We start from the raw sequence: 24868 nt of genomic DNA on the forward strand, positions 1-24868 counted from the left end.
TGTCAGATTATTCCAAAAAACATCATAGCCCTATATTGCTGGTACCTCCAGCACAGGCCCAGTTTACCTATGGGTGACCCAGTCTCAGGCCATTATTGTCAGCACAACCTTAGAAGACAAGAGTTGTCACATTTCTTCAGATGAGGACACTGAGGCTCCCAGAGGTCCAGGGACTTGCTGGAAGTCCCCCCGGCAGTAAACGGCAGAGCTGGGACCACCCACACACCTCCTTCTGGCCAGTTCTCATTCTTTGGGTTCAGTCTGGCTTGAGAGCACAGATTTGGCTTAGACTGCTGGGGCTCAAAAGCCAGTGTCACCGTTTACTCTTTGCCAGTCGGTGTCCTTGGGCAAAATCAGTCGTTCCCTCTTTCTCCTGTTCACTCCTCTGTAAAGTGGAAACATTACTGATCCCCACGTCATGCTGGTTGTGAGGGTTAAACATTGCCCCGCTCGGCGCAGTAACATCCCCTACTTACCTGCTGTTTATACAGCTCCTGGCCTCCCCTAAGCCCTTTACTTATTGAATCCTCACAGCAACCCGTTTCACAGAGGCGGAAATTGAGGCCGTGAGAGTTAAGTAACTTCTCCAAGGCTACACAGTGGAGACAGTTAAGAGCTTGCTGGTAGCTGTTGTTGGTATTTCACACGTGATGGGCCTCTGTGAACTGTCCCACTGGTGGCACTTGTTGCTGGGGGCTGTCCTTGCCCTTGCCCTCACCGGACTAGGTGTGCCTGGAGGGCACGCAGCGTCGTGATACACAGGTGTGCTCGGGGCTGTCCGCTGTCCCCCTCGGCGCCCGGAAGGCGGCCTTGCCCAGGCCCGGCGATCCCTGCCCGCCGGTGGAGGCACGCGGCGGGCGGGGCCGGGCGGGGCCGCGCAGCCCGTAAAAGCGGCGCGGGCCCGCGGCTGGACACCGACGCCGGCAACCATGGCGCGTCCGAGCCTTCTGCTGCCGCTGGGCCTGGCCCTGCTCGCGCTCTGCCTCCTGGCGCTGCCCCGCGACGCCCGGGCCCGGCCGGGGGATCGCGAGGTCGGAGAGCGGCAGGACCTGTCGCCCAACGACCCGCAGGTGCGGAAGGCGACGCAGGCGGCCATGGCCAGCTACAACATGGGCAGCAACAGCGTCTACTACTTCCGCGACACCACCATCCTCCGGGCGCAGAGCCAGGTGCGCCCGGCCGGCGGGGCGGGGCGGGGCCGGGCCGTGGGAGGCGAGCGCGACCCCAGCCGGGCAGCAGATGGAGGGGGCGACACAAGAGTAATCAGCATGGCATTTTAATACAACATATTTTTCAAAATCCAATTAATGCCAAAACTTCTTGCGGAACAGAATATCTAAATTTCGAATAAGATCCAACCCTGAATTTGCATGGCTACCTCACTAGCCTCACACTAGTCCCTGCCGGGATGGGCGAGTTGGGGAGGGGGGGAGAGGGAGATGGGGCAGTTGTGTGGACTTGGGTCTCAGCCTCCTGCGTGGCCCAGTCTCTGCCCCTCTCCCCAGGGCTCCCCACCAGAACTGCCTGCCGCCCCCTCCCCATCCTTCCTCTCCCCTCCTCCCAGACCTGAATCCCAAAGGCAGTGTGCCGGATATGTCCTAGGGAAGGTAATGGGAGATGGGAGCAAATGGAGGGAGGTGAGAGGTCCAGGTCAAAGGTTGTCCCCCGGCACCCCTGACCTGCCCCCACCTCTGCCTCAGTTGGTGGCGGGCATCAAGTACTACCTGACCGTGGAGATGGGGAGCACGGCCTGTCGGAAGAATGCCATGGCTGGAGACCACATAGACCTCACCACCTGCCCCCTGGCCGCAGGGGTGCAGCAGGAGGTAACAGCCCTGCCCCCAGCCAGGCATCAGCTCACCCAGTGGCCAGCGGCCGGGCCCTCGGGTTGTACAGCTCGAATCGGTCTGGCTGGCCCTGTCCCTGCCTCCTGGATGACTCAGCCTTGAGAGCAGTGTGAGGTGCAGAGAGGAGCAGACTGGGGCTCCCCCTGGAGTGAGGGGCTGGGCTGGAAAGATCTGGGCTCTGGTCCTGGCATCTAACTTGATGTTCCTCCTTGCATCCTGGAGCACCGCAGGCACAGGGCTGACTGTGGGCAGCAGGCGGCCTGGGGCCTGGGCTCACCCCTCCTTCTTTCCTCATGATCTATTTGCAGAAGCTGCTCTGTGACTTTGAGATCCTTACGGTTCCCTGGCAGAACTCCTTCCAACTTCTAAAGCACGACTGTGTGACCCTGTAGTAGACCCCTGTGGGCTTGGGTGAGGGAGGGAGCGGGCGGGTCTGGGCAGGAGTGAGCGCGTCGGTGGAGGGCATGTCAGGTTCCTGGACCATATATGTAGCAATAAATTGCTAGCACTGCTTCTTGCATTGGTCTCTTCTGAGTGCCTCACTCTTCCTCCCTCTCCTGTTCCCCAGTCCCACTCTCGGCAGCTCCCAACACCCCCCTCCAGCTCCCAACACCCCCCTGACAGGGTGCCCACACCACCCACAGCTGAGCTTCTGCTGTCTCAGCCCAGACGGTGCTAAGGGTGCAAAGTTCAGCTCCCAAATTTGGGGTCCCCTGAACACCCCAGCATCACAGACGTAGAGGAACGAACCTCTAGAGACTCCCAATATTGGCAGAGTTATGGGTTCGGAGACAAAGTCACAGGAGAGGGATGATGCCCCAAGACTGGAAAGGGACGGGAGCCAGTGAAGGCTCTGAGCCGCACCTGAGTTCTGCTTCCTCTCAGTTGCCAGGACGACTCAGAGTGGCGCGTGAGAGTTTTAGCCAGCCTGGCCCCAGTGCACTGAGCTCTCAGCCTGTGAGATTCTTATACCAGCATGTGGCCCAGACATGGCAGAGCCCCTGCCGGGCAAGAGACCACGAAGGCTGGACCCTGTGGACCACATGCCGGAAGGACTCCCCAGTGCTTTGTCCTGAGCAAGACGCCTGCAAGGGGCTGGCAGGGAGCGCGAAGGGGACCGAGGTCAAATCCACTGTCCGTAGGAGGGATAAGGGGACAGATGCAATTCAATGTCATTTAAAGAAGAGATGGAACATTTTTTGCGCACCTGAATTTGTGGCTGGAATTAACGCTCACTACACATGCACACACACACATCCAGAACTTCGCAAGACACCAGACAGACACATAAACCCACCATGCACCCTCAGATTCCTCCCAGACACCACACATATATCCAGAAAAAGACACACATAACCTAGCAAACCGGAAACACACACACACACACAGAAGCAACACCCCCATCCCGAGGATAACCTGGAGAATACACCCCAAAACACACAGCCCCAGGTACACACCTGCCCCAGCCGGAGCTGTTCCTCAGATGCACAGACACACACCCATGCCTGAGACAGGATGGGCAGGAAGCAGATCCTGTGGGAGCACGAGGTGTGGGTACCCCTAGGCCCAGGCGGCTGGACAGGGTGGCTGTGGAGAGCACCCTAGGGCCCGACCGGCCAGGCCTCGTGCCTGCCTGGCTCCCTGCCAATGCTGGCACTTACTGAGGAACAGCCCCAGCTCCCAGGCCCTGCCCTCTAGAGCCCTGGGAGGCCATATGGGGTGGCGATGGGGAGATGGCAAATGAACTGATTCCCACCTGGAAGCTTGAGGGGCTGAGTGTGACAGGAATGAGGGATGGAGGGAAAACTTCCAGCCTCCCAGCGGCTCAAGCCTGTCGGATATGGCCTCGCAGACAGCCCGGGGGCCTGCGGTGGGGCAGCCGCTGGAAGAGCTCCCATGTGCCACCCGGCAGGAGCCTCCTGGGTGGCTGCCACGGGGTGAGAAGTGGCAGGAAATGCTTGTTGAATCAGTGTGTGAGGTGGTGGGGTGAGGTGAGGCCGGGTGGCCTCTCCACCCCCGGAATCTGTGCCCAAATCCCAGATGGCATTTCCTCCGCACAGTCAATGCCCGGGCCCTGGGCCAGCCCGCACCCTCGGCCGGGCCAGGGAGGAGACGCGCTGCTTCTGTCCGGGGGCCCGTAGACGTCACCACTGTCTGGTCCGCACTGGAGGTAGGGGGGTGGCTGGCAAAACTGTCTGTCACCTCTCAGCTCCCACTCCTGCGTTCCGTCCCGATCCCCTCCAGCTTCACTCTGCCAGCTTCACTCCCCATCTGGTGGGAGGCCTCCCTCCCTCTGGCTGGGCTTGACTTAGTGCTCAGTGCCCCGCCGCCGTCTTGGGCATCCTGCCCAGGCTCAGGCTAAAAGCAGGGGAACTCATCCCTTGCTTCCCTCTAACAGAGGCTTGTCCACTCCACACACACCCGGCCCCCCCACCCCGAGGCCACAAGGACTTGAGCAGCCTCCACCCTCCCTCCCCTCACTGAGGCTCTTTAGCCTGACCCCAGGCAGGGCAGGGCATGGCGATGGCCTCTGCCTTCCGAGCTCAGGCTGCCCGCATCGAGCTGGCGCCCTTCTGCTGGATGCTGACGGTGCCGGTAGCCCTGGGCTCTGAGACCTCGTTTCTGGAGCATCCTGGTCCCTCGGGCCCTGACAACCGTCCTGTTCTTGTTCTCCTGTCTCCTGGGCCAGACGGGCCTCCCTCCCCAAAGCAGGGTGACCGCTCCCTCTCCCTCCAGCACTGAGCCTGGCCCACATGCCACGTCACCCCGCTGGCTGCTGTTAAGGCCCTGCCAGGCCAGGATGCCAGGCCCCAGTGGGGCAGGGAGGGATCCAAGGACAGAGCCTTTCACCTGAAACACTCGCACACACATGCTCGAGGATGCACGTGCGTGCAGGCCCACAGGTTCCCTTGCGGCTCGGGCCCAGCCAGGGAGGACACGGAGCCACCTGGGGTTTTAAAGCTCTGTTGGGGCCCAGCCCTGCAGGCCCAGTGATCTTTCCAGCAGAGATGGGGACTTGGCCCGACCCGGGGGAGAGCCTGCCAGAGGCTGAAGCCTGGACTCGGGCTGCCACTCTGGGGATCACTTCCTGAAGTCCTCCTCTCCAGCCTGCGGGGTGGGTGACAGGTGATGGCGCCAGCCCTCTGCCTCCCAGAGGCCCACACCGCTGTTACTCAGGGCGGCTTCCAGGCAAAGCCCCCGAGGCCCGGCCTTCCAGTGCCCTCCCCCTCCATCTGGCTCCTCCCAGGTCCTGCCTGGTTCACCTCAAACGTGGTGTCCACAATCTCATCGATGACAGCTGCCTGGGAGCGGAATTTCTGCTGGTAATGCTCCACCCCGGACACCAGCTGCAGGAAGTGGAACAGGAGCTCCCGCTGCCTGAGGGGACGGGGGGGGGGGGGGGGGGGGGGGGGGGGGGGGGCGGGGGGGGGCGAGGGGGGAAGTGGGAGGGGGCAGGGGGGAGGCAAGGCTGGGCCATCTCAGCCCCCAGAGCCCCCTTCTCCCCCCACTCACAGCACCCCATGCCTCCATTTCCAGCCACGGGCGCCACTTCTCTGTGTGTGGCCCTCCACGGTATATTTCCTTTTCCACATATCCGCGCCCCTGCTGCCACCAGCTGCCGGTACCATAGAGGGTTCTGACGATTAAACTGTTCACCTCCAAACCGCCCATGCCTCCATGTGTCCAAGCTACCCCATGCTGACTCCTGCACCCGCTCAACCACCTACCCGCATCCCCGCCCGTCTATCTAGCCATTCCTCACCCATGGGGCCGCCCCGCCCTTTCCCTCACTCACCTATCCCTCCATCCACCTGCTTTTCCCCGGCCCCGCCCCCCACCCCTTCATAGTCAGCCATCCACCTAAACCCCCAGCCCCACCCACTACCCATTCATTAACTCCTTCACTGCCAGCCTGTCTTATCAATCCAGCCATCATATAACCCTGAAATCAATGAACACTGCACGGTGCTCCAAGGACATAGAAACAAATAAGAAACAGCCGCTGCCCTTAAGAAGCTCAGTCTGTGGCAGAGCCAGGAAAGCAAACCAAGGGTGTTTACACTTGTGATAAGTATAAACAGAGGGCATCGAGGGGCCCAGAGGAGGAAAACCTCACCCAAGTACTGGGGATCAGGAAAGGCTTCTGGAGGAAGCGTCACTGAGCTGAGCTTGAAAGACACTTGAGGGTTTGCTGAGCTCAGACCCGGTTTCTGGTGCGCCAAGGTCTGTGAGCAGCAGGGAGTGTACTGGGGGCCGGAGTGCGCCTCGGGACGGATGAATTCAAGGTGGAGACATCCAGGGGAGGTCAAAGCAGGGCGCCCGGACCTTAAGCTAAGGGAGACAGGAGGCCTTGTAGGGCTGTAAACTCGGGGAAGGCAGGGAAAGCCAAAACTACTTTTAACAAAGATCAGTCTCTAAATCATTAAAAAGAAAAAGGAAGGAAGAAAAAAAAGATTCAAACAAACTAAACAACAAAAACAAGACCACTCTCGGTGGAGGTGGAGGTGGGCCAGTGGAGAAGAGTTTGGGGGCCGAGAAACCCCCAGGGAAAGCATCACAGAGGAGCCCAGGCCAAGGTACCAGGATCTGGAACGTGGAGGGCAGCCGGGAGGGCGGCCGGGAGGGTGGCCGGGAGATGAAACGAGCAGGATTGGATCTCAGCTCTTCCGGCTCTTGATCACCTGAGCCTGGTGTTGGCAGCCAGAGAACATTCCAGGCAGAGAGAACAGTGTGGGCAAAGGCCTGAAGGTGGAGAAGTATGTGCTGTGCTGTACGTAAAGCCAGGATGTGTTGGAGGTGTGGGGTGGGGCCGTGATCATGGAGGGCTTGGCGCTCAAGCTCTGTCGGTGGCCAAGAAGAGCCTGGAAGGTGCCAGCAGTCAGGCTGGTTCTCTGGGGAGCCAGGCCTGAGAGCCAGGGCGCAGGAGTCTGTGCCAAGGACCCCTGGCCATGAGCACAGCCACTAGTCCCCAGCTGTCCTGGCCCAGCGGCCACTCGCGTTGACATCTGCCTCCCAGGCCTTTACCAAGCTGTTTCCCGACCCACCCTCCCCATCCCTGAAGCCGGCTGGAGTCCACCCACCCTACGTGGCCCCGCCAAGGTCTTTAGAGGGGGCCCTCACGGGCAGGTGCTAGTCTGTGTCCGCTTTGGGCCTCTGGAGTCCTCGCAGAACCTGGCCCAGAGCAAGGATCAGGGATGCTTCTGGAGCAAAAAGATGAGCAGAACCCCTGCTCCTGCAGCCTCTGTCCGCTGCCCCTGCCCTGGGCCCTCAGCCTCAGAGGGGCTCTCGTGGCCCTTCAGGTGCTGCTGGTGGGATTCTCTTGGTGGTACCAGGTGACTCTGAGTGAGCAGAAGCCACTCAAGGCCTCCACATCCCACCCACAGGCTCTACATAAGCCTTAGGGCTCTACCGCCCTTCCAGAGAGGCGGGCAATGCCCCTTTCCCACGGCGGTCCACCGGTCTGGCCCCCGGACCTCTCCCCTTAGACCTGAGGCCTCCCCTCCCTTTGCATCTCCTTACTTCTCAGTCATGCCTCCAAATTTTTTCTCAATGAGCTGCTTCTGTATAGTGTGTCCACTTATCACCTCTTCAGGCTCTGCATGTAGGGAAAGAAGGGGGAGGTCAAGACGCTGCCTGGATTGAGAGAAGGTGGAGGAAACCCCGTGTGTCATGGAGATAGTCAAACAGGAGCTAAAGGGGTTTTTGTCCAGGATGACCCCAAAGAGATTGTTTCTCCGGGCATGGAGTGTGTTTTGTTTGTTTGCCCATCCAGCATGCGTTCCCTCTTCTTCTGGTAAAAGTTTCCCAATTTTCCTGGGGAACCACTCCCACCCCTTTTGGTGCACGTTGCCTAGCTGGGGTTGACCCCACCCCCCAGCTCTAAGGACATATGACTCAAGCCTGGCCAAGCAGAATAGCCTATCCTTTCAGCCGTAGCGATTGGTTCAGAAATAGGCAGGTGACCAACCTGAGCCAAGGAGATTCATTTCTGGGATGTTGTTCGAACCGTTGGGAGAAGGGGACCCCTGCTGGGAGAGCTTGGGATACTTAAACTGTGAGGATTTGGGACTAGAGTTGCAGGTGGTCACTTTCCCACCACAAAGGAAGAGCACCCTAAGCACAAAACCACACAGAGAGCCACAGCGCAGAGAACTGGAAGGAGACCAAATCTCAACCATCATTGGGTCCTGGATCCAGCCGTTCCTGAAAGCCCATGAACTCTCAAGTTGCTAATAATTTAAGACAGTTAATTCGTCTTTTTGCTTAAGCTTTTCTGCACTGAGTGTTCATGATGGAGAGGGCAGGTGGGGGTCCAGGTGACCCCTGAGGGCCCTTAGTCCTCTGGTGTTGATGATCCTGGGATTCTGGAGCTCAGATTCTAAAGTTCTGAAGGTCTTTAAGCAGGAGGCAAAGCAATTGGCTCAAAATCTATTTACCCAGGAAGTCAGGTGTGTAAAGATGAACATGTACAGAAAACTTCATTTTTATAGACTCAATTTTTATAGACACTTTGAGTGACTCTGGACAAGTGGGTATAACACCTTGACAAAAGCCTCAAAAACAGTTGAAGCCACCTCATATAAGACCAACTGCTACAAACTTTGTAAGTTATTAACAGAAACGAACGTTTGGTGAATCATAATTTGGCTAATTAGTTGTTTTGCAAATGGGTCTTTCAAGAATTGACTATCAGTTTAATTGGTTGTTGACGGTTAGTCCTGGAGCTTTTTGGACCGAAGTTCTAAGCTCTGAAAGTTCTCCTGAGTGTCAGGTTCTAAGACTCTAAACCTGGGCATCGGGAATTCCCTGGCAGTAGGTCCAGTGGTTAGGACTTGGCGCTTTCACTGCCGGGACCTGAGTTTGACCCCTGGTTGGGGAACTAAGATCCCTCTAGCCGCGCAGCATGGCCAAAAATAAATAAATAAATAGGTAGATAGGTAGATAAATAAATAAGGCTGAGCCTGGAGCTCTGTGCCTGCCTGGGAAGAAGCAGGCTGCTGGTACCTGCTTCCATGAGCTCTGTCAGTGAGTCATCCAGTAGCTTCTCATGGACCTGGGAGGCCTTCTGCGAAGAAGAGGCCTCAGTTCTGCCAGCGTCCCATGTCTGCCCATCCCTGGAGCACCTTCCTTCCTTCCCTCCAGCTTATGTGTCCCCCTCCCCGTGTCTTCCTGATTCGTCCCCCTGCCCCACTCCCTCACTACCTCCTGCTTCACTTTCTCCAGGCCTTTGAGCAGGGCCATCTGGAAGTTATCCACCAGGACGGCAATCACCAGGCTGGGGCGGGAGACAGGAGGAGGCTGGAGGGGAGGCCCTGAACCCTCCTCTGGGTTCATCGTGGCAGAGCCATGGTGAGAGGGGAGGGGAGGGGATGCCCCGGGGTTAGGCTGGGGGAAGTGAAGCTGGGGAGCACAGGCGTGGGGGCCTCACTTGAGGAAGATGAAGTACTGGATGATGATATATATCATGAGAATGGGGATGATGTACCAGGCGCCTGGGAGAGAGGGGGTCGTTCGAGCTGTGAGTTCCTTGCCGGTCCTCACCACACCCCTGCCAGCAAGGCTCAGAAGCCCCACTTTGCAGATGGGGTAACTGAGCCCTCAGGGTCTGCCCACTCAGCCAGCCCCTGCCCTCCACCCAGCCTGAGGCCTGCCCTACCCTGGGCTCGGCTGTCCAGGTAGATGAGGGACCAGTCGTCCAGGGTGAGCAAGGTGAAGAGGGTGAAGATGGTGGTGAAGATGTTCTGGAAGCGCTTGGGGTCAGAGTAGCGGAACAGTGCCCGGAACACCACAGAGAACAGGACTGGCTGTTGAGGACCAAACCAGGCTCACAGGGTCCTCTCTCCCCTTCTTCCTCTCTCCCTGCCACCCCCAGTTCCTGGTCTCTCCCCCCAACTCCATCCATTGCAACATCTCACTCTCCCACCCCAGCCCCCGTGGCACAGGATACAGAGACAGGTGAACATGAGGATGAGGATGGCGGTGATGGACGGCAAGGACTGGGCCAGGGTCCCGGTCACTTCCTGGAGGCTGGTCAGGAAGCTGTGGGCAGAGGTTGAGAAAGAGGCTGAGTCAGTGGGGTGGGGATCAGTGTCTAGCAGTTGGAGCTGATTACAGCTTTCAGACTGCTGATTACAGGGGTGGGAGGTCCCTGATTTGCTAGTGACTTGGGGCGGGGGGTGTCCCAGACCCTCTCTGGAAAATAAAGAGATTGATCCTAGTGGATGGCAGGAAAAGCAGGCTGGAGTCTGCAGCCTCCTTGTGGGCAGCTGTGGGTCCGCTGACCTGAGCCTCCGCAGGACCCGGATAGCTCGCAAGGCTCGCAGGCTCTTGAAGACCTTGAAGATGCGGAAGATGCTTTGGTTGTAGACCACGCGCATGGAGGAAGAGTTGATCTGCATGAGCATGAACTCCAACACAGCCATGATCATGATGAAGAAATCTACAGAAACAGGGGCACCTGGGTGTAATGGGCTCCTGCCCAGGCTCACAGACCTCCCAGTGCCAACACCCCCTGCTCCTGTCGCCCCTGGGCAGTTCAGGGGCTCCCACTACACGCACACACACACACACATGCCCCATCCCTACCCACCCAGGTTGTTCCAGGGGTCCAAAAAATACTTGAGGCCCAGAGCAATGATTTTGAGCACAGCTTCCACCACGTAGATGCAGAGGAAGATGGAGTCCAAGGCCATGAAGTACCACTCTGTGGGGGACACGGGGGAGGGGGGTCTCACTCAGGGGTCTCCCCAGCAATCCAGCCTCTCCTTCCTCCTCCCCACTGGAACCTCACACTCAGCCATTTAGGGAGAAGCTGACTCTGCCGAATGGCTGTGTGTTTTAACTGCTCTGTGACTCACTCTTCTTGCCTATAAAATGGTGATAATAACAGTCTGCCTGATAGAATTTTCACAAGCATTAAATGCTTTTCACGGGCTTCCCTGGTGGCACAGTGGCTGAGAGTCCGCCTGCCGATGCAGGGGACACGGGTTCGTGCCCCGGTCCGGGAAGAGCCCACATGCCGCGGAGCGGCTGGGCCCGTGAGCCATGGCCGCTGAGCCTGCGCGTCTGGAGCCTGTGCTCCGCAACGGGAGAGACCACAACAGTGAGAGGCCCGCGTATGGCCAAAAAAAAAAAAAAAAAAAAATTGCTTTTCACAGAGTAAAGGGCTTAGAATGGAGCCTGAAACAGCTTGCAAGAAACATCACTCTTCTTCTCCCCTTAGTTTATGGGCCCTGTGGCAGGTCCTTACCTTCACTTTGCTCCCCAGGGTTTTAGGGACCATCTTCCCAGGTTTCCCACCCTCATCCCTCCAGGGCCTCCTGCTTGCACAGTCTCCTGGCCCTTGCAGCTGACCTGGGTTCTGGGCATCCTTCCCGCAAAGCAGCGTACTTAGAGCTGATGCGCCACCTGGTGGCTATAGTCCAAAACAGCAAACCTCAAATTTATTGGGCTTTTCTGCCTCTGGCGGGCTGGTTGACTTCAGCAAAACTCTCTGAGCCTCACTCTACTGCTGGGCAATGCCGCTTACTTCCCAGGGTGAGGATCAAATGGGATAAGCGATATAAATCCCCCGGCACTTGATCCGGCCCACGGGAGGCTTGGGACAACATCAGTGGCCTTCTCCATGTGAACAGGGCTCCCTGGCTCTTACCACCCCGGACCTCGACTTCAGCGAAGGTCTGGGCCACGAGCATGATGGTGTTGAGGCAGACGATGAAGACGATGAAGGCTTCAAAGGCCAAGGAGTCAGTCAGTTTCCTGAGCATTCTCGAAAGGCCCCACATGAGGTGGCTTAATTTTTCCCACAACAAATAGAAGAGGTCCACAGTGTGCAGCTTCTTGTGGGTTCGTGGGGCTCGGCCAGCTGTGAAAGGGCCAGAAAGCCAAGCCCATGGGGGAAGGGGACACGGCGATCCGGTCTCCCTCCCAGGCCTGCCTGCCATGAGCTCACTTAGGTGCCTCCATGCTAGTCCTGCGCTGGTATAGGAGCCGCAGGCTTGACCCCTTCCCCGACAGGTGCCAGCTTGCTTGGGATTTGAGGTCTGCTTGAGCTCACGCTCCTACACCTCCATGCTTTTCTTTAAGTCACATGGCAACTTACACACGGAAGACCCCATCCTCCTCGCCACCCCATCCTCTTGGTAAACTCTCCTTCTCCCTCCAAGATTCTGCTGAAACATCACCCCTGTTGGCTGACTTTTCTGCCCACAAACAATTAGACACTCATCCCTCACTGCTTGTTTGTGAAGCTGATGCCGTGTTTACGGAACTACCAGGGGCCAAGTTTGGGGGATCATATGTTAACAGCCAAAGTCCCTCCCTGCCCTCTAACCAGGCCCTCATTCAGGCCTCTGGCCTCAAGAAGCTCACAGTTCAGTGGGGGAAACATGGACAAACAGAATCCACGGTGGTAAATGTTCTGATATGGATGCTAGACCCCTCTCACTGGGTAGTCTGGGATTGGCTGTATAAGTGATCACCCCCAGCTTTCATACTAGAGAAGAGGAAATGTTCGAGAAGTGAACATGCGAATGAATAAAGCAGTGACTGCATGAACCAACAACCGACAGTCTGGAGAAGTGCCTAATCCCAGGAATAAAAGATTGGATGGTGAACAGTCAGGCGAGTGAATAGCCAATGGGATACACCTGCAGGTGAGAGCAAGCCTCGTGATCTGCGGAAGGACGTTCAGGGCCTGACTCAGGTCTGGAATCTGGGCCAGGCAGCTGGAGTTGGGGGGTGGGGGGCAAGCCAAGACTCACTTTTGTGCTTCTGGATCTGCTCGTCTTCTTCGGGCCAGCTTTCCGAGGTTTTAGAGGAGGAGCCCTGAGGATGGACTTTGCTGGAGGTCTGGGCAGGGTGTGAGTACGCTGTGTTCAGGGAACGAGCCAAGCTGAAGGCTGAGCTCTGTCTATCTGGCTTGCTAGGTTGGGGGGCTACTTGACGAGAACAGGCAGAGCCGAGGGAGGCTGAGGCCGCACTGTGGGACGTGTGTGGGCCAAAGAGTTGGGAGCTATCACGACGGTACTCCCCATAGTGGTGCTCTCGGTGGAGGTAGTCACGAGGATGTGCACCGTGCTGGTGCTCTCTGTGCTGGTGCTCATCATGGTGGTAGGACCCCATGGAGGCAGGCCTTCTGTGGTGATGGGCTTCATGATGGTGGTGCCCGCCATGGTGATGGGCCTCACTGTGCTGGGCAGGGCTACCAGAGTGGGAGAAGTCTCTATGGTTGTAAGGCACACCTTGGTGATAAAGCCCACTATGGTGGGAAACCTCACTGTGGTGGTGAAACCCACCATGGTGGTGGGACTCCCTGTGCTGCTGGAGTCTCCCATGGTGGTAGGACTCCCTCTGTTGGTGGGGCCTCCCATGATGTCTCCTGCTACTGTGGTGGTGCTCGTCATCACAGTGGTCCTCACCATAGGAATGGTGGGAGATGAAAGCGCCACAGGAGGTATCCGGGAAGAGGGATGAGGAGCGGTGGAAGCGGTGGGAATGGCGGGAGAAGGCATTGTCATGGAAGTCTTGAGGTCCATCACGATGAGGGGATATGCCATGATGGTGGGACTCACCATGGGGACGGGACACCCTTCGGTGATGGCGGTGGACTCCACCATGGCCTGGCCTGTGGTGTGTGGTTGGTGAACTGGGGTGAGAGAACACATCCGAGTCATCAGTGTCTGCCTCACTTTGAGCCTTTTCAGCCATCGAGGGTTGATCCATGACTATGCTGTGAACCCCGGATTGAGGAAAGCTCAAGATGTGGGCCTAAGAGCCCTTCCTGGATTGCCTTTCTCGCCTAAGCCGTGGCACTGGGGCTTCTAGGAAAGCCTGACTTCTCATGGAATTCTCCCCTCTATGATGTCACAAACAGGCCCCTTAGTAGACCTAATTCCCAAATGCCTCCTCCTGGGCTACAGTCCAGAATCAAGGATCGGTGTGTCTAACCTCCTCAATGTAAAAGGATGAAACTGAGGTCAAGAAAGGAGAAGGGACTGGCCCAAGGTGACCCAGCAGGTCAATGGGAAAGCTGGACAGAGAATTCTGGGGTGACACCATAGGCCCCAGCAGTTGCTTTAGCAAGTTTAGCTCTGTTACTGGAAAAAACTTCAAGAAGCCAAATGGTCTAGTCCCCAGTTGTACCTAGATACCAACTGGCTCTAAGGTTCAAACTGCCCAACTCCACTGTAAGTAGGTGTGTGGCCGTGGGCTAGCTGCTTAATCTTCCTATGCCTCAGTTTCTTCCTCTGTAAAATGGGGATAATAACACCTACCTCAAAGGATCAAAAAAGTTAAGATATGTAAAACTTATACTTGCAGCACAATAAATGTTAATTAGTATCGTTATTCTCTCCTTCATCATTGACAGGGATGAAGAGGAAATACCTCTCTTGGGTTATTACTAAAATAAAACCGTCAGCCATTATTTACTGAGGACCTACATTAAGAACTCTTTTTTCTTTTTAAATCTATTTATTTATTTATTTATGGCTGTGTTGAGTCTTTGTTGCTGTGCGCGGGCTTTTCTCTAGTTGCGGCGAGCAGGGGCTACTCTTCGTTGTGGTGCGCGGGCTTCTCATTGCGGTGGCTTCTCTTGTTGAGGAGCACGGGCTCTAGGCACACGGGGTTCAGTAGTTGTGGCACGTGGGCTCTAGAGAGCAGGCTCAGTAGTTGTGGCGCACGGGCTTAGTTGCTCCACGGCATGTGGAATCTTCCCGGACCAGGGCTCGAACCCGTGTCTCCTGCATTGGCAGGCAGATTCCTAACCACTGCGCCACCAGGGAAGCCCACAAGACTTCATTTAAAGCAATGTAAGGTTCATAGGAAAACTGAGGGGAAGGTACAGCGATTTCCCATATGCCTTTGCCTCGACCACATGCATAGTCTCCCACATTATTAACATTCCAACCAAAGTGGTACGTTTACTACAATTGATGAACCTACAATGACACAGCAGCATCCTCCAGATTCCATAGTTTACATTAGGAGTCACTCTTAGTGGTGTATATTCTATGGGTTTGTATGCACTTTTAATATAATCCTCACAATAACCTCACAGGATGGATATTATTTACCCCCAGTTTACAGAGGAAGGTACTGTGGCTCAAAGAGTGTAAATGAGCTGCTCAATCTTCTGGAAGCATTCAGGTCCCTCGTTTGACTACAGCTGCTTCCTGAATGCTTGGTCACAGCCAAGTCCATAGCAGCGTTGGGTATCAGGTTCCCAGTGATGAAAGCCCTCAAAGGGCTCAGTGTCTGTCGCCAGTAGCAGACAAGGCAAAAGTTTGTGATAGGACTACTAATTGTTCCACAAATCCATTCTCCTCCTCTTCCTGGCACGTGGCCTCCCAGCTAGAGATGACATTTCCCAGGGTGCCTTGCACCTAGGCTTGGCCAAAGGGTGAGAGCAGAAGTAATGTGAGAACTTCCGGGTCTTGGATTTAAAGCACTGGGCCAGGAACCTCTGTTTCCCACCGTTCCTATAGGCTAGAGCGTGGTTCCACAAGCAGACAGGATCGATATTCTAGGGCAGAGATTTCTGCGTTCTGCAAAACCACGGAATTAGCCTTGAGATCTTTCTAGTTTACGGATTCCGTCTTGTGATGAGAAAAAAAACCCTCAGCATTATTTTCGAAACTCGCATGCTGTGTGATGCCAGCGCTTTCAGTGATGGACAGTAATCGAGCAGCCTCGGAAACCATTTGTGAAACGTTGTTCAGCCCCATCTGCAGTGCTCATTGGGTGGGGCCTTGCTCAGTTTTCAGCGTGAGATCAGGAAGTCTGTCGATCATGTGTGAACACAGTATTGCCCGGATAGGAGGAGGTAAAGAAGGTGACCTCAGCCTCGCCCTCCTGGTTACCTCCCTCCACCTCCCCTTAGGCGCAGATGACTGACTTAGGGGCGCAAACACTCTGGTGTGATAGAAAATCAGAGGAAATTTTTCTTCTAAGGAAATCATTTTTGCCTCGACGTAGCGGCCTCCCTGCCACTTTGCTGTTGATGCGAGCACTGTAAAACATGAATTATGCAGGTTAGAAGTGAATTTCAGCATGATTTCATATCTTGTTGCAAGTTTCCTGCTTAGTTATATATGATGCCCTTCTATTGTATGTCTTATTAGTGTTTGTGTTTTACAAATGGGTCTAGCGATTCCATGTGATGCTGTTTTATCATCAGGTGTGAAGTGAAAGAGGAGGAGCTTAGGACTGTGGACAAATCTGGTAGGGCTAGCGATGAAGAATTACAATTTACAAGTGTAGCAATGGCTTCAGGAAAATCGAAGAGAACTAAATTACAAATTACGCCATTTGACAAATAAATGTGCTGATTTTTAACCTATCGTATCTCAAAACAAACAGGGTAAGGCTTTTATAGGCTACATTTAGTACAAAGGCTCAAAGAGCAAGTTATTTGTAACAGACCAATTGTCCAGAAAAAGAACCCAATAATGCTGGCATGTAAAAGTATATGAGTGACGCGTTAGCGCAAGATGCTCAACAAAAGAGTGTAAGTGTTCTACTCTCAGAGAGAGTGACAACGCAACGTGTTGATGTCACGTGATGCTGAAGAACTTTTCTTTTTTTCTTGGTAATTAGCTGAAAACTAACAGATTCTTTATCCAGGCTGATGAGTCAACAGATTTCACCGATAAAGCCATGTTTTTAGAAGTGGCACTGATAAATGCCACTTCTAAGATTTGTAAATGATGCTGGTAATCGAGACTTTTCTTTTTCTGCGGCAAACAGCTTTTACATAGAAACAGCCAAGATATGATTAATGTTTTCTTCATATCTAGAATCAGAAGGTCTGTCTTGGAAGAACTGTCTTGGCATTTGAACTGATGGTGTTTCCATCAAAAGTTGGCTCCATAAGAGTTTTCACTGCTGTTATAAAAAAACAAAACCAGGACTTCCCCAGCGGTCCAGTGGTTAAGACTTCACGCTTCCACTACAGGCGGGGGTTCAGGTTCGATCCCTGGTTGGGGAAGATCTTGAATGCCCCGTGGTGTGACCAAAAAAAAGAAAAAGAAAAAAAACAAAACCAATCAAAACCCAACAAACAAAAACCTGTTGTTGCCACGTACACTACTTTCCTTACAGGGAGGAACAGGCGTCACAAACTCTTGGAGATGAAAAAAAGAATGATGCTGCAAAATGGTTAACTTGATGAAACAAAGACTTAACTTGAGCATGTTTTAAAAACTGTGGGCTTCCCTGGTGGTGCAGTGGTTAAGAATCCACCTGCCAATACAGGGAACACGAGCTCAAGCCCTGGTCTGGGAAGATCCCACATACCATGGAGCAACTAAGCCCGTGCGCCACAACTACTGAGCCTGCACTCCACAGCCCGCGAGCCACAACTACTGAGCCTGCGTGCCACGACTACTGAAGCCCACGCACCTAGAGCCCATGCTCCGCAACAAGAGAAACCACCGCAATGGGAAGCCCGCGCACCACAATGAAGCATAGCCCCCACTCTCTGCAACTAGAGAAAGCCCGCGCACAGCAACAAAGACCCAATGCAGCCAAAAAAAAATTTTTTTAATAAAAAAAACACAAAAAACTGTGATTATGGGGAATTCCCTGGCAGTCCAGTGGTTAAGACTCCACACTCTCACTGCTGAGGGAGTGGGTTCCATCCCTGGTCAAGGAACTAAGAGCCTGCAAGCCACGTGGTATGGCGTGCGTGGCCAAACCACTCCCCCAAACCAAAAAAACCCCTGTGATTATGATCCAACAAGTCCACTTCTGGGTATGTGCCAAAAGAGTTGAAAGCAGGGATTCAAACAGGTATTCATACACCCCTGTTTGTAACAGCATTATCCACAACAGCCAAGAGGTGGAAACAACCCAAATGTCCATGGACAGGTGGAGAGATAAGCCAAATGTGGTCCATAGATAAAATGGAATATTACTGAGCCTTAAAAGGAAGGAACTACTGATAACATACCACAACATGGATGAACCCTGAAGACGCTATGCTAAGTGAAATAAGCCAGGCACAAAAGAACAAATATCATATGGTTCCACTTAAATGAGGTACCCAGAATAGGCACATTTATAGACACAGAAGGTTACATAACGGTTACCAGAGGCTGTGGGAAGGGGATGATGGAAAGTTATTTTTTAATGGGTGCAGAGTCTCAGTTTGGCATGATGAAAAGTTCTGGAGATGGACCGTGGTGAGTGTTACACAACAGTGTGAGTGTACTCAGTGCCCCTGAATTGTACATTGAAAATGGTTAAAATGGCCAATTTTATGTTAATGAATATTTTACCACAATAAATGTTTTCTTAATTAAAAAAAAACTGTGTCCGCAAAAAAAAAAAAAAAAAAAAAAAAAAACTGTGTGAAAACCTGAACGAAGAACACAGACATCTCCTATACAGACAATAGAAATCTGGTGGCTTCCCACTTTGTGATAGGTCCATTGAGAAAGCACCAATTTAGTTGAGGAAAGAGGCTGGCTGAATCTATAGAATGGGTCATCTCATCCAATTAGTGAGGACTCCTGCACTGACTACCTTACATTGCATTTACATGGGACATGAGTAACTTTCCATTTTGTGAGCATTTTAAGAAGCCATCCACAGACCTCTTCCCTAGACCATCATATAATCAAGTTCCCAGTTGTGTTCTTTCCAAGTCTCTGTAAATGACCAGCCCATCAGATATTGCTCAAGAGCCCATATGAATCTGCACCTTAGCCCCTCTTTCCTTCCACACAAAGTGGATAATATATGTATTGCCCGAAGTTCTGCCTACTGGGAGGATTTTTCTTCACCACCGTCTTTCAGGGCCAACTCTGAATGGGGCTGTCGTGCAGCAACTGTCCACTTCTGGCTGTCGCTGGCTTACTGTGCAAAGTCTTCCATAAATCAGGTCTGTCCTTTTTCCTCTTCCCCTTGAAGCCTTTGAGTGTAAACAGAGGGAAAGGAGATGAAGCATTAGAAACAGACATCACGGTAGGCTGAAGCACCTGCTCATGTAATTCATTTGTGTCTTCTGGATCAGACCTCCCTTGCTATACAGGAGGTCCATGTTGATTACCTCTTTTATATGTACTAGCATGTATTTGTTAATCCCAAACTGCTAATTTATACCTTCTCCCCAGTATCATATATACCACTTCAATTTCTAATGGGATACAACTGTGAAAATCCAATTTCATGATTCTGTGGGCCAGATAACACCCAGTTTATGATGAACATTTGGGTCTGATAATCACTAGGTGTTCCATAAATCAGTCATTCAGTGTTCACCAGGGCCCAGAGGCAAGCCAGAGGCTGCTTTTGAGAGGATAGAATAGTCGTTGGCAGAGGACAGCATGACAAAAATTCCATGGGTCTTAGCTGTGATCCTCCTATTGGGGCTTGCTAGATATGCCACATGGCATCTTTGGCTGACACCTGCCCAAGTGGTAGGGCAGCTTGCACCACAGGCTGGACTTTTGCAGAGCTTTTTTTAGATCCAGATCGAACATTGTCAGATTTACAGGTTACCCAGAAAATGAGTCAAAGCAGTTTGCCCCAATGGGACCTACGTTGGCTCCAAAATCCAAAAGGCACACCGTACATTGCTCCCCTTTCTTTGTGACATATAGTGTTAAGCGGCAGCAACGTGTCTCTCACTTTATTTATTTTTTACATTTTATTTATTTATTTATTTTGGTCGCGCCACATGGCATGTGGGATCCTAGTTCCCTGACCAGGGATCGAACACACGCCCCCTGCAGGGGAAGCAAGGATTCTTAAGCACTGGACTGCCAGTGGAGTCCCTGTCTCTCACTTTAGAAGAGACATGCAACATTCCCCAGACCTCTGGACCCCTGGAAACTTTCCTGATGTGGCAGGCAATTTGAACTTCCATGGGGTTCATCTCCAGCTCTCTGGCACACATATGTTTAACGCTTGCTGTTTCCTGATCATAGTGCACAGTTAGCATAATAGCTTCAGTTGAGTGTGTCAAGATGGTATTCTCTGTGTTGTCAAGACTATCAACGTAGGGAGGGTGGGAGGGAGGGAGACGCAAGAGGGAAGAGATATGGGAACATATGTATATGTATAACTGATTCACTTTGTTATAAAGCAGAACTAACACACCATTGTAAAGCAATTGTACCCCAATAAAGATGTTAAAAAAAAGAAAAAAAAAAAAGACTATCAACGTCCCTTTGGACCTTGCAGTTTGCTGGAAGATGGCATAATCCAGGGACAAGACACTAAAGGTATACTGTTATCCTTGCTATGTAAATGCAAACAGTGTAAATTCCCATATTCATGGGAATGTAAGAGAAAGCATTTACTAGTTCAATAGCCACATAACAGTTGCTGGGGTTTATACTGAGTTTCTCCAATAAAGATCTCAAATCTAGAATTGCAGCTGTGATTGGCATTGCCACATCACTAAGCTTGCTTTTCCACCGGCAAATAAGAAGGGGATATGCCTGGAATCACCACTTTTGCATCTCTCAAACCCCTAAAGGTGGCACTAATCTCTGCAGTTTCTTCAGGTTGTTGTATCACTTGATGTATAACTTCGCAGGGGTGGGGGGACAATTCCAGAGGTTTCCACTTGGTCCTTTTACCATAATCGTCCACACTACAGGGGAAGGGAAGCAACGTGAGAGTCTGCCAGCTACTGAGTACTAATCTCACAATCAATTCTGGAATGGTGGAACTAACCACAGCGTGAATCTGAGGGCCTCAGGAATGTGACCTTTCATCTCTAAAGGCCTTTAGTGCTAACTGGTCTCCATGGGTAATAATATTCGAATTAACATCTGAAGCTGCAATGAATTTGTCGTGTCATTTTAGCTAAGCTGGAACTGCTTCCCAGAATTCCCTTCTCTGCATAGTTCTCTTTAGTGTGGGCCACGAGTGGCATTTTGTGTAAGATTTGGGAAGTAGAAGTGAAACAGGAGTTGTATCCTTTTTCCACTAGGAAGGTTGGTGCAGGGGCACCAGAAGCAGCTGCATCTCCCTCACAATGACCCTCATTTGCTAGCTCACCTTTTTAGCATCGAGCAGTACCTGGGTCCACAGCTTCTCCAGCTTCTGCTACTCTTGTTTCAGGTGCATGTTTAGCTCCCTGGTGAAGTGCCAGCTTCTCCTGTGGGTCATCTGCTTCATTAAAGTTGGAAGCTTAGACGCAGTGAGAGACTGATACAGGTTCTGGTCCATCCTGTGGGTACTAGCTTATTCTCACTGGTGCACGTTCATTCTTGCCTCCCTCACCTCACATCACATTCATTCCAGCTGTCTGCCTGCCATCTTTTAGCTCCAGCACCAGAAACAAAGATGGCAGTCTTATATGATCAGCCCTCACAATTATGTAGGGTCTTATCCATATGATACAACTTTACTGCCTATAATCGCTCCCAGTAATTTTGTTTCTCTGATTAAATCCTGGCTGATACAGTAACTTTATTTTTTGAGTTTTTTTTTTGTTGTTGGTGGTGGTGGTGGGCTTTTTCTGTTTTTTTTTGGCTGTGCCATGTGGCTTGTGGGATCTTAGTTCCCCCCACCAGGGATTAAACATCCTCAGCAGTGAAAGCACAGAGTCATAACCACTGGACCACCAGGGAATTCCCCAGTAACTTAAAAAATACACAAATTGCCATTTTCTGTGTCTAAAGAAACTTACAGCTTGTCTCTTGTCCCTTTGTGCACAAAGGTAAATAAATCAATGTTTCCGGTATCTTCCTTATTGTAACAAAGTGCTTATGACGGGTTGGGTTTTGTTTTGCTTCTTAGGAGTGCTGGATGAAAACAGAATCAGGAGTAAGCTCCTTCGCTTGAAGAAAGAGGGGAAGGTAGTATGATAGACTGAACATAAAAATAACCCCAGTTCTCTCCTGCTTCTATCCATAATGCCCCATGAAATGTGACTTTGAAACATCGACTTTCCCACCCCTTAAATCTGAACAGGTTTGGCTAATGAAATGGGGCAGAAGTGATGGAGTGTCTCTTGAAAGCCTCAAAAGAGCTTGCCCGTTTTTCGTTGTTCTCTTGGACCCACACTTGGGCGATGAGAACAAGCCCAGTCTCCTCTGCTGAAGATAAGAGAGACCATATGGAGCATAGCTGTGTCATATGGGCTGAGGCCATCACAGACTAGCTAACCCCTCCCCGCCCTGCAGTTGATCCTGCACCACGAGTGAGCACAACTGAGATCAGTCAAGCCCAGCCCAGATCAGCAGAACCACCCAGACGATCCATACTCTAATGAGAAACAATGCATTTTAATTTTTTTTTATGATTAATTAATTAATTAATGGCTGCATTGGGTCTTTGTTGCTGCGCGCGGGCTTTCTCTAATTGCATTGAGTGGGGGCTACTCTTCTTTGCGGTGCGTGGGCTTTTTACTGTGTTGGCTTCTCTTGTTGCAGAGCATGGGCTCTAGGCACACAGGCTTCAGTAGTTGTGGCATGCAGGCTTCAGTAGTTGTGCCTCACAGGCTCTAGAGCTCAGGCTCAGTAGTTGTGGTGCACAGGCATGGTTGCTCCACGGCATGTGGGATCTTCCCGGACCAGGGCTCGAGCCCGTGTTCCCTGCATTGGCAGGTGGATTCTTAACCACTGTACCACCAGGGAAGTCCATAGAATGCATTTTTAAAAGCCATTGGATTTTGGGGTGGTTTGTTACACAGCACATTGCTAACTAATACAGGAGCATGGGAAAATGGATGTTTTGAAGAATGGTGAGGAACTTTACAGGTGGATCAGAAAAGAAAAGGCACTAAGGGCAAAGAGAAGATCATGTGCCAAGAACAGAGGTGTGAATTGTCCTGACACCTTCAGGCAGTGGTGTGCTGGGAAGCGTTTGACACCTATCTCTCCATGTGTAGTTCTGATGTGAATTTTGGTTGCTATTTTTTGGTTTTGTTAATGAGTAACAGACTTTTTCCATGAAGGACCAAGAGGTAAATGTTTTAGGCTTTCAGGGCCACACAGTCTCTATTGCAATGACTCAACTCTGCTATTGTAGTGCAGAAACAGCCACAGAACAATAAGGAAAAGAATAGGTGTGGCTGGGTTCCAATAAAACTTTATTTACACAAACAGGTGGTGGGCCAGATTTGGCTTGTAGTTTGCTTATCCCTGGTCTAGACGATTAACAAAACAATAAATCGATCTGATTTATAGTGTTTGTTGATTTACAGTGTAACTACTTGCACCATGGCTGATTTCATGCTACCAGTGTAATGTCGCTGAACACTGTCTGGAAGAAATGGACAATAAGGAGCATCCTATTCTCTAGGATTTCCACCAGGCAGATACAATAGACCTACATAACCTTAAGAGCAGAAATAATAGTAAAATCTAGTAAACGAATTAGGAAGTAATGAGTTGTGAGTATTTATTACCTTTGTTCTTAATATACTTTATTTAATAGTAAGTTTATGTAATCTAGTTAAATTTTTAATTTAATTTTTAATACAATTTAATTGTGTTCAACAACCAGCTGGCAAAATTCAGCATTCTAGAGCCAGTAAGAGCCAGTAAGAGCCAGACCTGGCATACCATTGCATTCAGGAAATGATGTGTTATCCAGAGTGAGCAAGATGGGGGGTGGAGATAGAGGAGTAATGGGAGATGCAGGTGAAAGGTTTTTGGAAGGTCAGACTAGGCTGGGCCTTGTGGGCTGGTAAAGGGGGTGGCATTTCAAACAGTGATGAGATCAGATCAGATGGCTCTAAGAAGGATGCTTGCACACAGAGAGGAGTCTGTTTGCTGTGGGGATCCTGAGGCCGGTGGGTCAGTTAGGAAGCTGTTGGCATAACCAGCAGAGAAACTCTGATGGCTGGGACTACAGAAGATGTTGGGAAAGAGAGGTGGGTTGATGCCAGTTATTCAGGCGCCTGGATCTACAGGATGCAACGACGGATAGGTGGTGCTGGGGAAAGGGTGAGGGGCACATGAAGGGGACATCAAGGATTGGGGCTTGAACATCCTCAGGAACTGGGGCGCAGGTCCCTGAAACTGAGAGTGCTGGAGAAGGAGCTGGTTTGGCAGAAGATGAGTGTTCGGTTTGCACATAGTGGGTTTGACGATCCCGGGAACACCCAGGAGGGGAGCCCTGGGCTGGAGGCCAAGTTGGGAAAGAGGGCCCAGGACCTTGCCTCCTGGGGCTCCGGTGGCAGGACACTCATGGGAGTGTCCCCACTCCTGACTCTGCCCTGGCTCCAGGCCACCTCTGAGCCACATTCCCTCTCGGGGCTCAGTCTCCCCATTCGTAGTGGGGGGTTAGGGTCTGACTCCTGCACTCCTATTGCCTGGCTTTTGTGAAAATCCCATGAGATCGGGGTGCGGGTTGAGAGGGCGGTGGAGGACGCTGTTCCTGTCCTGTCCTCGGCCTGCTGGAGGGTGCTGGGGGACTCCTGGGAAGGAGACGATGGCCAGCCAGATTCCTGAGGCCTGGCTGGGTCAGAAGAGCCCAGCTCAGGTCCCCCCCATCACCTCCCCTTCTGCCCTGTATCCCCCTCTCTGGATGGCCTGGGGGGCTGTCCCCTCTCCTCAGGTTCTCTTGCCCTGCAGCCCCTCTCCACTCCTCTCGCACAGCCCCAGACGCCGCCAGCCAATTGCGCTGGCAGATCCCTGCTTTCCTCACCTCCGACACCCAAAGTGTCTCCCTGCCCCTCCCTCCCACTCGAACCACTCTCAGTGGCTTTTATAAAGAGGCTCTTTAACAAGGAGCCTGCATTCTGGTTTCGGTCCTTGCTCAGGCTCTCCCTGAGTGTGTGGGTGAGCCTGGGCACATCACCTTTTTGTACCTCAGTTTCCCCTTCTGTGAAAAGAAGATAAGAATAGCATCTACCTTACGGGGTTGTTGTTAAGAAGCACATAAGTTAAAATGCAGAAAGCATGGAGAAAAGCGCCCAGCACGTAGCAAGTGCTCAATAAATGTTAGCTGGTGCCACGTCCCTCCTTACCGTGCCTTCTCCCTGCAGCATCTGCAGTTTATTAAAGGCCTTTCTCCTGCTTCCCTCAGTGGCTCCATCATCTATAACAGAGCTC

General features: G+C 52.3%; 2 protein-coding genes across 2 annotated transcripts; one reads left to right on the top strand and one right to left on the bottom strand.

The window, feature by feature from the left end:
• Positions 1–790: 790 nt before the first annotated feature.
• On the top strand, positions 791–2345 carry CST6 (cystatin E/M). The gene is made up of 3 exons (XM_060017515.2): positions 791–1169; positions 1701–1826; positions 2156–2345. Exons 1-3 carry the CDS (start codon positions 930–932, stop codon positions 2237–2239), a joined length of 450 nt encoding a protein of 149 aa, XP_059873498.1. The 5' UTR covers positions 791–929; the 3' UTR covers positions 2240–2345.
• Positions 2346–4928: 2583 nt separating this feature from the next.
• CATSPER1 (cation channel sperm associated 1) lies at positions 4929–13571 on the bottom strand. The gene is made up of 14 exons (XM_060019723.1): positions 13268–13571; positions 12877–13050; positions 12611–12718; positions 11500–11712; positions 10438–10551; positions 10131–10287; positions 9796–9887; positions 9505–9648; positions 9277–9340; positions 9051–9123; positions 8853–8913; positions 7368–7443; positions 5111–5225; positions 4929–4955 (listed from the first exon to the last, which is right to left on the bottom strand). The coding sequence occupies exons 1-14, from the start codon at positions 13569–13571 to the stop codon at positions 4929–4931; spliced, it is 1722 nt and encodes a 573-aa protein (XP_059875706.1).
• Between the last annotated feature and the right edge of the window lie 11297 nt (positions 13572–24868).

This window comes from Delphinus delphis, chromosome 8 (assembly GCF_949987515.2).
Source record: "Delphinus delphis chromosome 8, mDelDel1.2, whole genome shotgun sequence".
Lineage (NCBI taxonomy): Eukaryota > Metazoa > Chordata > Mammalia > Artiodactyla > Delphinidae > Delphinus > Delphinus delphis.

Coding starts and splice junctions, on each gene's coding strand:
- CST6 (XM_060017515.2), top strand. CDS start 930: ATGGCGCGTCCGAGCCTTCTGCTGCCGCTGGGCCTGGCCCTGCTCGCG. Junction 1,170..1,700: donor TCCTCCGGGCGCAGAGCCAG/GTGCGCCCGGCC, acceptor CCTCTGCCTCAG/TTGGTGGCGGGCATCAAGTA. Junction 1,827..2,155: donor CCGCAGGGGTGCAGCAGGAG/GTAACAGCCCTG, acceptor ATCTATTTGCAG/AAGCTGCTCTGTGACTTTGA.
- CATSPER1 (XM_060019723.1), bottom strand. CDS start 13,571: ATGGATCAACCCTCGATGGCTGAAAAGGCTCAAAGTGAGGCAGACACT. Junction 7,444..8,852: donor GACAGAGCTCATGGAAGCAG/GTACCAGCAGCC, acceptor CCCTACATGCAG/AGCCTGAAGAGGTGATAAGT. Junction 5,226..7,367: donor TTTGGAGGCATGACTGAGAA/GTAAGGAGATGC, acceptor CCGTCCCCTCAG/GCAGCGGGAGCTCCTGTTCC.